The sequence below is a fragment of the Monodelphis domestica genome, chromosome 3 (assembly GCF_027887165.1).
Source record: "Monodelphis domestica isolate mMonDom1 chromosome 3, mMonDom1.pri, whole genome shotgun sequence".
Lineage (NCBI taxonomy): Eukaryota > Metazoa > Chordata > Mammalia > Didelphimorphia > Didelphidae > Monodelphis > Monodelphis domestica.
Genome location: NC_077229.1, coordinates 326,533,247 through 326,550,923, shown reverse-complemented (window position 1 = coordinate 326,550,923; position 17,677 = coordinate 326,533,247). Strand labels below are relative to the sequence as shown.

Here is a 17,677-nt window from a genome sequence, read left to right as displayed (position 1 = left end):
ATTTATGATTAAGAGCTATGAAGGACTTTAGAGAAATTCTGGTTCAACTCCTACATCTTATAGATGAGCAAACTGAAGATCAAAGAGGGGGAAGTGACTTTCCCAAAGGTCATACAAGCAACTAAATACAGAGTCAGGATTTGAATTCAGAGTTTCTGACTAGAGAGCCAATAATCTTTCTTCTATGCTACTGGAGGCAATGGTTCTCAGAAGTCATATAAATCAACCTATACTGAAAAAAAAAACCCTCTATAACATACCTAACAAGTGTTTTATTTTTTTCCTTTTGGTCTTTCCTTTGGTCTGAAGATCTACAATGAGGAGAAATCTCATAATTTCTCCCTCATGAAACAAACCAGTCCACTTTCTTCTTGTCATTCTGTTATTTCAGTCATTCCAGATTCTTTGTGAAACACTTTTGAGATTTTCTTGGCAAAGATACTGGAGTTGTTTGACACTTCCTTCTCTAGCTCATTTTACAGACAAATAAACTAAGATAAACAGGGATAAGTGACTAGTCCAGGGTCATGCTAATAATGAGTGTCTGAGGTCAGATTTGTACTTGGGAAGATGAGTCTGCCTGACTCCAGGCTTGGCAATCTTTTCTCTGAACCACCAAGCTTCTTCACTTTTTGGCAGCAATAAAATTGTCAGAAAATGTTTTCTTGCACCCAGCCTAAATTTCCATCTCTATAACTTCTAACCATTGCTCCTCTTTCATTTTTCTGGGCCCAAATAGAAAAAGTTAAATCCTTCTTCTATATAATAGCATTTCAAATACTTTAAGGCAGCTAATCTTCTGTTCTCTAGGCTAAACATTATCATTTCCTTCAACTGATTCTACTATGACACATCTTTGTGGCCTTTCACCATCTTTCATGTCATCCATCATATGTATTTCAGCTTACAATCAATGCCTTTCCTAAACTGTAATATCCAAAATTGAATATAACAGTCCAGATCTGTTCTGTCCAGAGAAGAGTACAGTAGAACTAATTCCATTAATTTCCTTTGTTTCCATGACAGTTTTTACTCATAACAAACTTTTATTCTACTAAAAATCCTCATAAATTTTGCAAATTAATTGCTAACCCTTCATTTCATTATCCATCTTTGAGTTCCTATAAGTTGTATTTTTAATCTCAAGTATAATATGTTAAAATTATCTACATTAAATTTAATCTTATTTTTGTCAGCCTAATGTTCTTGTCTGTCAAGTTCTTATTGAAACTTGGTTCTTAGTGTAGGATAGCTACATATTTCTATGGATAGGGAATAATTTCAGCAAAGGAAGTACATAATAATGGAGCAAAATTCTTGAAAATATCCAGGCTAATTTGTTTGTTTGTACAGTACATGAAAGAGAATAGTGTGAGGTAACACCATGAAGGTAAGCAGGTGCCATGTTAAGAAGGGTTCTAATGTATTTGGATTTAATATCTAAGATATGAGCTACTGAGAATGGCATGATCAAATTTATAGATAAAAGATTATTCCTATGTAATGGATTGACGGTGAGGATGAGGGAAGGATGATTTAAATAATCCACAGGAAGTACCAAGGTGTTGTGTTAGGGTGGTTGCTGATGAGAATGAGGGAGGACTAGTTACAGATTCTGTGAATATACTGATTAGATATGGCAAATGATTGACTGTGAAAGTCACTGTAAAGGGAAGACTCAAATATCACTAGTATGCTATAATAAAAGGATTCTCTGGGGTTTCAGTTGTAATAAAGGAGATAGCTGTGTAATAAAGGGGGTACTAGAGATAGAAGAGATACTAGAGGGTGTCTATGGATCAATACTAGATGGCTAATTGATCAAGATTTTCCTACCCTCCTCCCTCAATACCTCCTGTTTTTCCTCCCTCTCACTCCTCCCTCTCTTCCCCTCCCCCCTCTTAATCACCTTCTAAGTAACTCAAGGTGAACTATGAGATTTAGAGAAGATACTCTTTCTCTCTTTCTCAAGTAAGGAGGTTTATTGGGGAAGACAAGGCAAGGATAGAGGATGAGGTAAGAGGGATGGGGGTTTTTCCCTAATCTATACAAAGAGTTAGGAGGGTATTGAGAGTATGACAATCCAGTCACTATCAGAGACAGTCAGAAAGCTATGAGAACAATTGTTTTCTTCTCTCTTCTTCTTTGAACTCAAATCTCAGATATACAATTAGTTCTTCAAGTCCAGCCACCACCATCAGCCACACTAGCCAAAAGTTAGTTCAAAAGCTAGAAATCCCAGCTTCTTATCCACCACTCTGTCAGAAGCTACCAAGGTCTCTCTCTACCTAGGTCAGAAGCTAAGAGAGGTCCAGTCAGAAGTCTCTCAGCCTAGCTCAGAAGTCAGTCTCCCAGTTCAGCATGGCTTGGCTCCAACTGCTTCTCCTGGGAACATTCCAACAGAATGTTCCCTTTGATTGACAGATGATGTTCTTTTCATGCATTTCAGACTCTCTCTTTTACAGTTCCTATTAAAATGGTAATACTATTTACAGAAATATTTTCTGTCATTTTTTCTTGCTCTATTTTAGGTTAAAATCATTTTTTCAGCCATTCACAGATCCCAGCTATGCTCCAGAGCATATTTAACATTTAATAGTCCTATTAGGAATGAGGGAATGATTTTTCTTTGGTTTTCCACACAAAATTTTAAAAATACTACAATGTTACAATACTACTATAACTGTATTCTTGAATGACATATATACATATACATACATATAAATGCATCTGTGATCCATGTTGTCTCATAAAATGGAAAGACTTCACATTTTGCTGTTACCTATTTTGACAAAAGCATGTTGAATCACCATGTGCAACACATCACAAATTCTTTGCTTCTACCTAATGCCTGAGGAAGACATATCATTTAAGAATGCAGAAAGGAATATAGATTTGGTGCTAGATTCACATTTATTTAGGAATAATCTGTATTTAGGATTTATGTTTGTGTCCAAGAGACATCTTCTTTAAAAGTTTTACTTTGGTTTATGGTGTGTGAAATTTTATGAACTTATTTAATGATAAAGCTAAAAATATATTCTAAAAGACTAAAAATATAATTTACTGGGAAACCATCCACATCTATGTCAAAAATGTTTGGTTTGTAAATTAAGATATTATTAGATAATCTTGGCCAGCAAAAAAGAACCTTGTTCTCCTCAATCTAAAGCCAAGTTTTATTAATTGCTTTTTTGTTTCAAGGAAAGTTTTGACTCTCCCATGCTTCCTCCTACCATTCAGGAAGGTTCACAAATAATTAAGTAGCATTGAATATATGTTGGATATATTGAATTATTTATGCCAACTTGTTCATAGCTAAACACTGAAGTTTAGGATACACTCTCAGCTGGGCCAGGCTCCCCACAGTCAGTTCCTATTTTTAGAATCCTAAGACTAATTTTAGAAAATTATTGTCTATAAGGGTAGAGTCAGGGGTCCCAGGATATGACCTGTGGGGCACATTGAGATTCTGATTAACCATGGAAGACTGATGAATATTCTCATGTCTCTACATTAAGGAACCTATAACTGTAACCTTCCTAAAATTTGAGGAGTCTGATATGAAGCCTTATGTGAAGTTTTCCCACCTAAGGTGTCCCTTCTCTTTTATGATATGATTCTAAGAATAGTATCTCCCCTCGTGCCCATGTATAAATTTCCTATTCAGCATTCTATATGATGAATGGAGATTTGCTTTATCAAATTAATGTTCTTCAATGAATTGTCACAACACAGTCAATTTGCATCCCCACACAATGGTAGAAGGGTATGCTAAGCTGTAAAACTGGACCACTTCCATAATGTTTTCTGCTTAGCAGAGCAAGCAGAGATAAGCCCACATCCTGGACCTAAGAATTAAAAGTAACTTGCATAAACCCAAGGATTTCTGGATAATTTCTATATATTAATATATTTTTTACATTTCTAGGGTATTCAATCTTACTAAATTATAGATAGATAGTTATAGTTACAATAACCCAATGAAGTAGATTACATAATTGCTATTTGAATTTTCAAGATAATCGAATTGAGGCCCAGAAAGCTCTGAAGAAAATTTGTTTTGGTTGTTCAGTTATTTCAGTCATGTCTGATTCTTCACGACCCTCTTTTGAGGTTTTCTTGACAAAGATACTGAAGAAATTTGCCATTTCCTTCTCCAGTTCATTTTACAGATGAGAAAACTGAGGCAAAAGGGTTGTGACTTGCCCAGGGCCACACAGCTATTAAGTTTACGAGGTCAGATTTAAACTTAGAAAGATGAGTCTTCCTGAATGCAGGCCTAAAACTTTATCCACCAGGGCACCTAGCTGCTCTTGGAAGAAAATTAAATTGGTTAAAAGATGGAAGTGAAAAAGGAATAGATTCTAAGCAACTTATACAAAAGAATGTCATTAAACAACAGAGTGTTCTGAATGAAGAGTGGGAAGGGGTGATCCATCCATCTATCTATTTATCTATCTATCTTTCTGTCTGTCTCTATCTAAATATTTATATCTACTCTATATCTATATCTAAAAGTTTGGCTAAACTGTGGAGTATGTAAATTGGGGAAAAGTATAATTAGGTAGGAGCTGGATTGTGAAGTCAGTCAACAAGTATTTATTAAGGCCTTAATATCTGCCTGATATTGTGTAAAGAGCTGGGAACACTATAAAAAAAATTTAAAGGGTAAAATCATGATCCTTGCTCTAAAGAACCTCACATTCTAATGGAAAAGGCAACATGCAAATAATGATATAGATATAGGTATAGAAATATAGATATCTACACAACCACGCATGTTTATATAGAGTAGGTATTTATATATTTTTACATTTTATATAGGTATATAGTATAAATTGAAAGTAATTTCAAAAGAACAGGATGTGTAAGAGAAAGGAGTAGAACTGAATCTAGATGGAAGTAAGGGAAGCGAGAAATTGTAGAGGAGGAAAGAGCATATTCAATGAAGGGAGGGATAGTGCAAATACAAAGAGTTGGGATATAGAGAAAAAATAAGTGGGTCATAATTTAGGCCAAAAATAGGAGGGAGGAATTTAAATGACAGATTTTATATATAATTCTGGAGATAATAGATATTCTATTAAAGTTGATTGGGTAAGAATGTAACCATCAGAGTTAGGCTTTTGGCATCACAATGGAGAATGAACTTGATTGGAGAAAAAAATTAGGTAGGGAGTCCAAGACTCATGTAATTATTCAGGCTAAAGGTGTAAATAAGGTCTCTCATAAGTTGCATGAGTAGGAAGAAGAGGATTTATGCAGAGACATTGTGAAAGTAGAAAAGGAAAGATTTAGCAGATTGGATATTGGAGGTAGGTCTAATTGAAGATTTGAGGGTGAAACAAATATTGTGAGATCAGTGAATAAAAGGATGGTGATGCCCTTGAAAGAAAGAGGAAAGTTGGGTAGAGGGAAGAGTTTGTGTATGGCAAAATTGAGATGTCTACAAGGCTTCCAATTCAAGATGTCTAAAAGGTGATTATTAATGCAAGACTGGAACTTAAAATAAATATTAGAGCTAGTTAAGTAGATCTGGGAATTATCTGTCCAGAAATGAGTTGATCCCATGTGAATTGATGAGATTAACAAGTAAGATGGTATAGAAGGGAAATAGAAAAGGTTCCAGGCCAGAACTTGGAATGATCCAAAGTAAGTGAAGACACTGAAGATCAAGCAAAAAAAAGACAATTGTAGCAAAGTAGACTAAGAAGGAGTTACTACATAAATAGGAGAAACAGGAGAAAAGATTGTCATGAAAATCTAGAAAGGAGAAGCCATTCAATATTTTTAAATGCTCAAAGAGGTCAAGAAAGATGAACTTTGAGTAAAGGTCATTCAGTTTGGCAATTATGAGATCACTGGTAAATTTAAATACAAAATAACAACAAAAGGAATTTACATTTGTTCTGGAAGTAATAAGGAACCCATAGCCCATGATGGTGAGTCTATGGCACATGTGACAAAAGGGGAATGCATAGCCCTCTCTGTGGGCATTCCTGCAGTCACCCACCAGCATTCATTACCAGAAAGCCAGAGAATCTTGGGGTGGAGCTGTTCTCCTCCCCCTCTCCAAATGCCTCAGGACATTCCTCATTTCCCCCACTCCTCTGCCCAGCAGCCAATGGGACTGCTTCCTCTCTCCTCTATCTGGGGCAATGGGGGAAGATGGAGGAGTGAGGAGAAGTGAGGCCTGGCACTCTATCTCTAAAAGGTTGCCCATCACTGCCACATTCTTTACTGAGCAGAAGAGTGATATGCTTCAGACCTGCACTTAAGGAAAATATTTTGACAATCGTGTAGAAATCAAATGTGAAATTAATTACAAGAACTTAAAGTCTTAAAGGTAATGAATACATAGCTATGGATTCCATGTGTTTTGGGATCTTTTTTATCTCCGCTCTGTTGTACCACCAGAGTAACCAAGAGTTTATACTGACCCCTAAAGTTTTGCTCTTACATTTTACCTTTTTAGCATACATTTCACAGCTGGGAAAAATAGTACAACCTTGTCTCCTTTTGGCTTTATGTGTGGAAAGCTGACTAAAAGCAGGGATTTTTCAAGGTTACTACCTTCTCCATTCATGTACAAGTTAGTCAAAGTAATGTGTACCTTGGATGAAAATTCTTGAAAAATGTGCCCTGTCTCTGTTTCTAGCCAAGGCATTGAAAAGGTTCTCCATTATGTAGAGCAGGAATGTGGAGCTCTGAATGTGCTGGAGAAATGCCTTCCTGTCAAAGATCCTGCTGGGTTCATTGCTCTTTGGCAAAACATCTCTAGAGACTTTCTAGTGGTCAAGAAAACATTTATGGAAAGACTTCAGAGTTGACACTTGAAATTTCTCATGCTTACAATGAGGAGGGAAAAAGCATTCTCACACCCAAATAAATATAAATGCCGAGTCTGTAGACATTCTATTGTTTTGCATGAATTTTGATAAGGATGGCTATCTTCCAGGAGGGGGCTGTTTTTGTCTGGTATTTAATATCTCCCTATAAAAACTATTAAACACTTCATACTCCATGAAGGCTCAATATTCTCTCCCACACTGCCATGAAAAGGGGCAGAGAGGCATAACTCTTTGTTCTTATGAGGTCAAAAGTCATTAGAGAATGATGGAATTTTAGAATAATCTTGCCTCAAAAGGATCTACTGGAGGATCTGAGGATAATTAGCCAGGTGAAAAGAAGGCTTATGGAAATCATAATAGATGTCTTAAAATATTTAAAATGTTGTCATAGTCGGTCTAATAGAGCAGAACCAGGGTAAACAGGTAGAAATTTGAAGGAGTAAAATTTTGACCCTATATAGAGGTTGATTCAATATCTCTAAGACAAAGAATTGTCAAAAAAAATGAATGGGCTATTGAATAATCAGTTCTATGAGATCTTGAAGCACAGACTAGATGAATATCAATTAGGGACTTTCATATGTCTGGCTAGATTGACTTGGAGATCCCTTCTACGTGCATATGATACAACAAAATCCTCTAGTTCAGTGATGGCAAACCCTTTAGGAACCAAATGCCCAAACTGCAACCATCATGCAGCATGTGAGCCCCTACCTTACCCCAGACAGGAGTAGAAAGTCAGAAAGGCGGGTCACATGATAAATGTCCTCAGGCATGGTGGAGGAGGGGAGGGAAGCAGCTCCCCCCTTCAGCATTCATGTCACAGATTTTCCTACACAGCTCTAGTCCAACCTTCTTATAGATCAGGAAATTCAATAGCAGAAATATGAAGTGACTTGCTCACATAGTCAGAGAAAATAAAATGAGCACTAAAATCCTAGCCTCCAGACTCCTAATCTAGTTTTCTTTGTGTTTTACCATACTCTCTCATCTACCACAGGAATTAAATAGTGGATAAAGCTTGTCTTATTGGATGATGTCTAAGGCTAAAGTATTATGAGATCATATCTTTCTTGCCACTCTAGGGATTTAGAGAGTTTGGTGGAAGCCTTGATAGTCTTAGTCAATTTGGAAGTAACTCTATTATCACAAATTATAACTTATTATTAATTCTTGGCAAGTAGGTCAATGCACCTATTTTCAGGATTATTTTAATATCTTCTTCATTTGTTCACTCATTCATTAAAATCATGCTTTTAGGTGATTTAGTACAAACTGAAAGTTTGGCTTTCTTCCTTTTCCCACAAGACTCCATAAGAAGTATTATCCAATTAGAATCTGCACATGATAATTCATATAAAACAAACTGGTAAGTTGGACCCAGTTACAAATGTCTCTTTTGCACAAGTCTATGCAAGTTATATGGAAGATTTACATTAAGAATTTTCAGATAATAACTGCCACTTATAATATTTTGCTTTAAAGTCTACAGAAGTTATTTCAGATAATCCTCACAACAACCTCAATACAAGAATTATGATTACCATTTTATACATAAGGAAGTCTATGATCAGAGAGGTTAAGCATCTTGCTCCTGAGAACATAACTATTGTTCTTCCTTTCAAAAAGATTAAATTACATCATCAGGTGATCTGAATTCATGTATGAATTGGATTTAAATGAGGCAGAGTTGCACAAAGCCTCACTTGCTTTTCCAGAGTTGTCAAGATAAAGGACAGGATAACTGGTGATGGACTTAGATGCAGTGGATGACCTTGAGATCTTCAATGTTTGACCAAGCTCTGAGCACTCCACAAAACCTGCTTCAGCCACCTTTGTGGCCATTGGAACAAACTGTTCTCATTTTACGCCACTCCCCTGGGGAAAATCTTTGGGTAGACATTCCTCTAACTCACTGATGGGACTGAAACCTGTCTATTACATTTAATTTGGATTAGTTTATCTGCTGAGTTGATTTACCACTGTGTGGCCATTGTGCACACTATACTTGCTCAAAGCCACAGGTGAGAATTGGGTGAAAGGTGGGAACAAAAAGTGGGTGAGAAACCCTAAAAAGGGATCAGTAAATTTTCACACCAGACGTGGTAGTCCTCCATGAACACCCCATATAGTCTAGATACATAGCTAGTTGTGTCAAAAGTAGGATATGAAAGTTAGGAGAAACTGAGTAGCAAAGTGGATAGAATGCTAGATCTAGAGTCAGGAAGACTTATCTCAGATATTTACTGGCAGTACGATTCTGGAGAAATCACTTAACTACTGTCTGCCTCAGTTTCCTCATCTGTAAAATGGTGATAATGATACTGTCTATCTCTAGGGTTATTGTGAGGATAAAATGAGATATTTGTAAACACTGTCCAACTATATTTTTAAAATACTATTATTTGAAACTAGTTCTCTCTGACTTGAAGTTTAAGACCCTATTCATTCATCCACAATGTTTTACAGGTTATCTCCTAATAATGATGATGATGATGATGATGATGATGATGATGATGATCAATAACTAACATTTATATAGCAATTACTATGTGCCAGGTTCTGTGCTAAGTACTATTAAATTATTATCTTATTTATTCTCACAAAAACTCTGGGAAATAGGTGGTGTTAATATCCTCACTTTACAGATTAGGAAATTGATGCAAATAGAGATTAAATGTCTTTTCTGAGGTCACACAGCTAAGAAGTGTCTGAGTCAGGATTTGAACTTGTCTCCCTGACTCCAGCCCCAACACTCTGTCCATCATGCTAACTAGTTTAATCTATTTTATATAAAATCATTCCATCTTTGGATTCATGTAATTGGATATGTGGTGTAAATTTCAATCTTAAGAAGAAAAAAAATAGCTATTATCTCAGAAGTACTGGGATGTGGTCAGTAGAGGGTACTGTAGTATAATGGAAAGAAAGCTAGATTTGGAGTGAGGAGATTGATGTTCAAATTCTGCATCTGACTCCAAGAAATGTGTGCCTATAAGCAAACCCACAGCCTCAATTTCCCCATCTATAATATGAAAATAATTTTCTTCCTCTTTGTCTTTCTCCTCCCCTTATTTTTCCCATTCTTTTCCTTTCTCTTTTTCTTCTTCTTCCCTTTACTTTTCCTTCTCCTTCATATTCTTAACAAAGGAGAATCATTGTCTGAGAAGAATCCCAACTGCAGGCCACCTAATATAATTATGGAAAGTAAGCATGAATGGGCTATATCTTGTTACTGATCAGAATGTTGATATGGTGAATCAAAGATATTATTCATGGCATTTATGACAAGTAAAGTAGGTAAGCAGAGCATATAGAAGAAGAAAGGGATGACAGATGAGTAATGAATATTGCAGTAGTATTCTTATCTATAAAATAATAAAATAATTAGAAGGAGGGATCTAGCATATTGGAGTGGTCTTCTTTGAAAGGATTTGCAGAAAGCAATGGATGAGAGCCAGGTAGATCATTCAGTGGAAAAAGTGCTGAGCCTGGAAATGAGAAGACTTGATTTCCCATTTACCCTCAGACACCCATGATGTGATCCTGGGAAAGTTACTTAATCTCTGTTTGCTTAAATCCATTAGAGAAGGAAATGGCAAACCACTCCATTATCTTTGCCAAGAAAATTCTATGGACATAAAAGACATGCTGATGACAAGTTGAATATGACTGAAAGACTGAATAACGGTGGCCAAGAAGGACTCAAGATGAGAAGGCATGTGGGGGCAAGGAATATCTACTTCAAATGATCAAGGGATCAGTATAGATCTGATATAAGCATATGCATATCTATAATGCATATATATATATAGATGACTTTTTAATAAAATTCTCAGTATTTTAAAAAATCTACGATTTGTTCAATGTGGCCACTTCACTGATATACATCATACTGACTTCTGGCTTTAGTTATTTTAATCCCTGAACTCTTGATATAACTATACTAAATAACTTCAAAACAAACCAAACTATAAACTCAAGGTTCCCAGGAGCTGGCAGTATATATGCCTCATATAATGAATATTAATATCAGCTCATATTACTAACTTTACATTCTTGCCAAATTGAATTATTTAATCTCCCCATTACAATATATTCCTTCTCTCTCTTCCAGCTTTTCATATAGAAAATTCAACATTTTGGGTATTCTCAGTCCTCACTTCTGTCTGAATTCATTACTCTGTTCAAGGCTATCAGCTCAAGAGCCATTTCTTCCACATGACCTTCCCAATTCTCCCCATTAACATTAGTGCTCCAGTCCATATTACTTCATGTTTATTTCTATATATTTTATATTTATTCATGCAAATTGCTTGCTCCTAGTACTGTGTAATGCCCTATGACTATTTTTGTGGTTGTCTTTATATCTTCACAGTGCGAGGAAATGAGTAGGTACTTTAAATTTTTTTATACATTTTTAAACCCTTACCTTCTGTTATAGAATCAATACTGTGTATTGACTCCAAGGCAGAAGAGAATTAAGGGCTAGGTAAATGTGGGTCAAGTAACTTGCCCAGGGTCACACAAATAGGAAGTGTCAGAGGTCAGAGTGGAACCCAGGATCTCCCATCTCTAACCTTGATCCAATGAGCCACTTAGCTGCAGGTGCTTTTTTTTAAAACACTGAATTCAATGACTTTTTCAGAAGAAAACTAACATACAGCATGATATCAAAATTAACATTTTGCTGAATTCCCACTTTTTGAAGAATAAATTCAATTATTTATAATAAAACTTCCTAAGAATGAACTTCTACAGTCAGATTAGGTCCAAATATCTTAAAATCCTTTCTAATAAATCAAACTTCTGTCCTGTTACTCAGCAGCAGATTAGTCTATATTCTTCAGGATTTGGCATAAAGCTAAGAAATAGAAGAATTGACCAGTACCTTAAAGCCAAGAAATAAATAGAATAAAAATTCCCAGTGTCATAACTGCCAAAGGTGCTATTAGTGTGGTCCATTAACACTCTTACAAATGGATTTAACTTTAACTTGTGAATTACTCTGCTTTTTTTAAAGTATGTAGCAGCTTTGATTCATTCAAGGATGATTTACATCCATTATAAAGATATATATTTTATATGCTCTTCTAAGAATCTTAATGCCTTCCATGAAGAATGCTAAATATTTCAGAGGAAAATGATTAAAATTTGTGACATTTGATCTCAAACTAATTCAACTTATCTTGTTGGCATTATTTGAAGTTCTTGACTAAAAAGAACCTTCTTGGCAGGTGATTATCAATAAACAAAGAAGGCCATTTGAGGAAACGGTCAGTGATCAATCAACAAATATTTGTAAAGCAATCTCAGGGAGCCAGACTTTGTTGTAAACTCTTAGAATACTTAGAAATGGATCAGGCCTTAACATTGCTTAAAATACAGTACAATTGTTTATGAGTTAAAATAAAATTGGAATTTTAAATTAAGCCTTGAAATGGGGGGCAACATTGGTTAGAGGTTCTCAATGTCCTTTAAGGTACTGATGCCCACTGAACTACTAGAGACAGTTTAATCTTTTACACATTCTACAGTCTTTGGCTTTGCCTAAAACAAAGATTATTAGGTCAATTGAAACTTTGTGAATCTTTATAAATTGTTGAACTTTGAGATGGTCTTCTTGGACACCCTTGTATAATTTCACAACATCACTTCAAATGTAAGACATAATATGTTGATAGGTGATTTTGGAGCAAGAAAGACCTTGGTTCAAGTTGTTTGTGTAGTCAATTCAGTCATGTCTAACTCTTTGTGACCCCATTTGGAGTTTTCTTGGAAAAGATACTGGACTGGTTTGCCATTTCCTTCTCCAAGTCATTTTACAGATGTGGAACTGAGGCAAACAAAATTAAGTGGCTTGCTTAGGGTCACATAATTAGTAGGATCTGAGGTCCAATTCAAACTCAAATCCTTCTGACTTCAAGGCTGATGCTCTATCCACTGTGCCTCACTTCTGAACATACTACTGGCCATGACCCTTGGCAAATTACTTAATATAGGTGTTCTAAGCAACTCTGTAGAAAAGGTTCAAATCTAGGGAGATTCCTTATGTCCGAGTTCCTTATATCACTGAAATAACAAGTCTAAGTCATACCTATCCAAGCCTATTCTGTTTTTGTTTAGCTTTGGTTTAAAACACTGAGGAACAAGAATTTACTGAGCATCTATCTATGCTTGTAACTCTGAGAAATACAAAAGGAACACATAAGGCCAATCACTTCTCCTTTCCCCTTCCCTCCCTACCCAAGAGCAAATAATGGTGGGAAAGTCAACTGGAGTTCTATATTTCAAGATGTCCTTGAAACAATTGAGGAACAATTTATAATAGTGGAAAGATTTGGGATTTAAAGGATATACAGTTGAATCTTGGCTCATAATAGGTGTGTTTGTGACTTAATCTGTCTTCTCAGTTTCTACATTTTTGAAATGGAAGACTTATAAAAGAGGATCTCTAAGGCCATTCATAGTTTTATATCCTTTATAGCTGTGATTTGATGATTTCATCTCCCAGCTTTTATAAAGAAGTGTGCAGGCATCAGCAACCTGATTCTCTGTAGGTAGTATTAATGCCAGGCTTTTTGTCTTTAGACAGTGCAATAGAATGCATTATTTTCCAAAGAGTTCCTAGAGACAACATAATCACTTTCCTTTTAATTTCTAGTACCTGACTTTCTAGTTCCCTTTACATATACCTTAAGTATCATAAGATGACAGTCCTGGCCTTTTAGAAGTTTACACTTTTCAGGCATCATTTGTTCTTGATGTAGGATTTAAAACAGAAAATTTGCATCTAAATAAATGATCTATCTCAATGTAAAAAAAAAAGAAATCTTAAAAACAAGGCATATCACAGGGTACCCTCATGCCAAGAGAAAATGAAACCTCATGTGATAGCATTTGAGTGATCTTGAGGTTTCCAGAAACGTAAGAAAAAATGGATGAAAAAATTTTATATAATGCGTACTAAGGAAATCAAGAGTGTCCTTGCCCTCAAGGGACTTACATTCTAGTAGGGAGAGAGAGAATATTTATAAAGAGGTGGTAGTGTGGGAAAGAGGTTTTGGTCTGGTAAATTACAAAGATGGTGAGTGGAACAATAGGACAACCAGTCTATTGATGCCAAGATACAGGAAATGTGTTTCCCTAAGGGCAGAGACATTCCCCTTCCTGGGCCAGTAGGGAAAAGGTTAAGTCAACTGAGTATAGCCTTTCCCTCAAGAATTCCTAAATCTTTCATCTATAGGGATCTCTTTAATGCAATCAAATATTTTCTTTTTCCTCTTTCAAGTAAACAACAACAGCAACAACTTTTATATAGCACAAGTTTTGCAAAGAGCTTTCAATCTGTGATCTCACTATTTTTTCATAATATCCATAAAAGTAGGAGCTATTATTATCCTCACAGATGTGGATTCTAAAGCTGAGCAATCTAAGTGACTTGTCTAGGGTCACAGAGCTAAATAAGTATCTAATGCAGAAGTTGAACTCAGGACCTAATGAATCAAAATATGCATTTTATTCATTTATCTTATTTGCTAAGTGTCTACCTGATTCTTAATTGTGATATCCAAGCACACAAGTAGTTGAAATGACACTAAATCTAATAGATAAGAATTAGATGGTTCTTCTATTATCTTAAAACAAAATGAGAGAGATTATGATGTATTCAAAAGGATTGAGACTCATAACTATTGTGTTCAAGTTTCATACTTTATTGCTTTGAGAACTTGGCATTTTGGTTAATTTACTTGGGCATCATTTTCTTTATCTGTAAAACTGGAATAAACTATTAACATTATGTATTTCATAGAGTTATTGTACAGAAATAAAAGTAAGGCAATGTATTTGAAATATAATTATAAGTAATTACTCTGATAATAAAATACTTTATGGAATGTATAATTTCTTCCATTGAATCTGTTTGCAAGAACTACTATTCCTCATTTTAGTTGAAGTTGTTGGCATTTCCTCTAGAACAAGGAGAATGTAGTATGGTTCTTTGAAAGAGTTTTAGATTTGGAGTCAGAGGACCAAGATTCAAAATCTGGCACTTCTTACCAACTGTGGGAATTTGAGCAAGTCAATTAACCTTTCTAAATCTTAATTTCCTCATCTTCAAAATGAATGGATTGGTCTTCTCATCCTTTGAAGGAAATGAAGCTCAGTTGTGAATCTAACATGTTCTAAACATTCTGCTCTTTAAAGAAAAATATATTAATGTAACAGAATAAATAAATGAATTAGTTTGGTCTCCTCTTGTAACATCAACTTATTTCTAAACATCCTTGTTGGCTGAGTTAGTCATTCTCATTTTTGGCACAACTCCTGTTAAATTTTTGAAAAGACAGTAACCCCAACTGGTATGACCACATATTATCCTTTCCTAGAAATCACAGGAGAGTTTATTTGGGCAGAAACTTAAATGACCTTAAGCAACTTAAATGAACTGAAACTCTTTACATTTGAAAGATGACCTTACTCTTTCTCTTACTAATCTTTCCAGTTGATCAAGTATGAAAGTTTATCTGAAATTGCACAGATGAAGACCAGTCCTGATTGACTTCCAAATTATTAAGTTGAGAATGGTCATCATTATCATCACTCCCAACATTTACTTCTAGATTCATTACTGATGGTCTTCTGTGCCCAAAGGCTGCTTACTGCTCTCATTTAAGATAGAATTAAATGTCAAATTATTGTTTGTTTACTTTTTAAACCCTTACCTTCCATATTAGAATCAATACTGTGCATTGATCCCAAGGCAAAAGATTGGTAAGGGCTAAGCAATGGGAGTGAAGTGACTTGCGTAGGGTCATACAGCTAGATAAGTATCTGAGATAAGATTTGAACCCAGGACCTCCCATCTTTAGGCCTGGCTCCCAATCCACTGAGCTACCTTGCTTCCCCCTAACCATCAAGTTTTGAAGCATTATTCATTAAAAATAATGTGAGTATCATTTTAAGAACAACTTGGATTTTTTTCACTTGGTAGTTAAAACAATTTAAACATAGACAGCCTATTTTTAATGAAAGAGTACTAAAGTATTTATTCACTGCAGGTTGGAACAATCTGCAAGTATACTAACTTAGCTGTTATCTGAACTACAAAGCATTAAGCCATAATGAGGAAATAACGGGCATGGTATGTTAGCATAGGAATAGAGTCTCTCCAGAAAGGCAAGACTAGCACACTGGAGTCTACAGAAACATGTTGTTATTAAAGAAACTTTTCAAAATAAAGTCTGTAGCTGAGAGAAAAATAAAATCATTAGCATGAAGACGTGCACATTTTTCATGGGCAGACTCCAGGGTTTTTTATAGCTCTTTCTCTGACAAGTTCAAGAAGCTAATTGAAAATCCTCTATACCTTCATCTTCTGAGGCAGTTTCATTAATTACCAAGTCACAATAGAATGCCCTAGCAGATAAGAACCGCTTTGCGCATATATATATGCCTTGATGTTTTGGTCCTCCCAGAGTCTGATTATTAAAACCAGGCATCTCTACCAGGAACCACCTCCCCACCCCTGACAAGAGAATCCCTCTTACCATATATTCCATGTTGGCAGCAGGTGGAAACACCTTGCCCCGAACTTGGTTGTGGTAATCGAGGATGGCGATCATGTCATTCTGTGAGATGTAGCGCTTCCTCCTGGTTTTGGGGAGATCCGCTGAGTCCAGATGTGCTTTCAGAGCAGCTTCAATATCAGTGAAGTTATTGGTTGGCGAGGATGAGTCAGTGGCGTTGAGCAAGGCGATTGCACTTGTTTCACAGAGGAGGGAGAACAAGAGCACACCACTGACAGCAGAGACTGCTATCATCTTGGGATGGAGGAGGGGAGAAGCCACAGGGTTTACTCTGCTTTGAAATAGGAAGGTAGATTTAAGGTTGAACTGTGTAAAGGGCAAAAAAGAAAAAAAATTCCCAGAGCACATGCCTTTCCTGACTAAATTTCTCCTCTGAGAGCTTTCCTTGATTTCTTAAATTCTGTAATTCAAAAGACTTTTTCAAATCAGTGCTATAGAAAGCCTTTAACAGCATGTAGAAGAAACCTAAAATGAGGTCTCCAGAGATGGAGATGAATAAGGCAGCACATCATAAACCCTCAACCCTCAGATGTGTTACTAATCATGTGCCCATAGTGTCTGAACATATATACCCTATAGAGTACCAAGTGCCCTAAGTGGGCAATCTCCTAGGAACTCAACCTCTTCCAGATACTGAAGAGAACAAATATATCTCAGGAAACAGCTTCTGCTACCTGCAGCAAATGTCTGGATGCTCTGCCACAGACACACGCAGAGAGAGGAACAAAAAATATACCAAAATTATATTTCTATCTCGATTTCATTCAAGAAAAACAAATGTGAGCTACTTAATATAATAAATGCATGCAAAACACTCATTCAACTAAATGGCTTACCTCTGAGCAATGCCAAAATGAGTATACTGTCCTTCCAGTTTTTTAAAAAGTTCTTTGCTATGTTGTGGCATGAACCCTTGTAAGAAGGAGTGTGTCTTATTACAAGCCTTCTAAAAGCAAAAACTCTTGCTAGTTTTGACGCTGCTGGCTCCAGGAACTGCTAACAGCTTTTATATGTCACAGGCTGCATAGTACAGAAAGGGCAGGCTTTCGAAGGGTCTTTCCCTAGCCAAAATGAAAGAGGTGGGGCTTTTGGAAAGAGAACACACTGATTGGGTGGCGAACTTTTTCATGTGGGTGGTGAGGAAACGGAGTCACACCCACAGCTTGCAAAGTGCAAACTCTAAAAGACAAGCCCCTTTTCTGACCAAGCTTCCCACCTTTGCAGTAAGGAGTT

General features: G+C 36.0%; 1 protein-coding gene across 2 annotated transcripts in view; it reads right to left on the bottom strand.

Moving 5' to 3' along the window:
• The window catches only part of PI15 (peptidase inhibitor 15), a 51,851-nt gene extending 34,377 nt beyond the window's left edge, over nt 1–17,474 (bottom strand). Inside the window, exons 1-2 of one of the 2 annotated variants that reach the window (XM_001367530.5) lie at nt 17,281–17,474; nt 16,406–16,715 (exon numbers count right to left, since the gene is read on the bottom strand). In XM_001367530.5, coding sequence (XP_001367567.2) covers nt 16,406–16,715; nt 17,281–17,351 — 381 coding nt within the window. In that variant the 5' untranslated portion in view covers nt 17,352–17,474. Of the gene's footprint in view, nt 1–16,405; nt 16,719–17,280 lie in introns of both variants that reach the window. The other variant, XM_007486940.3, reaches the window with a different exon arrangement.
• Nucleotides 17,475–17,677: the final 203 nt, after the last annotated feature.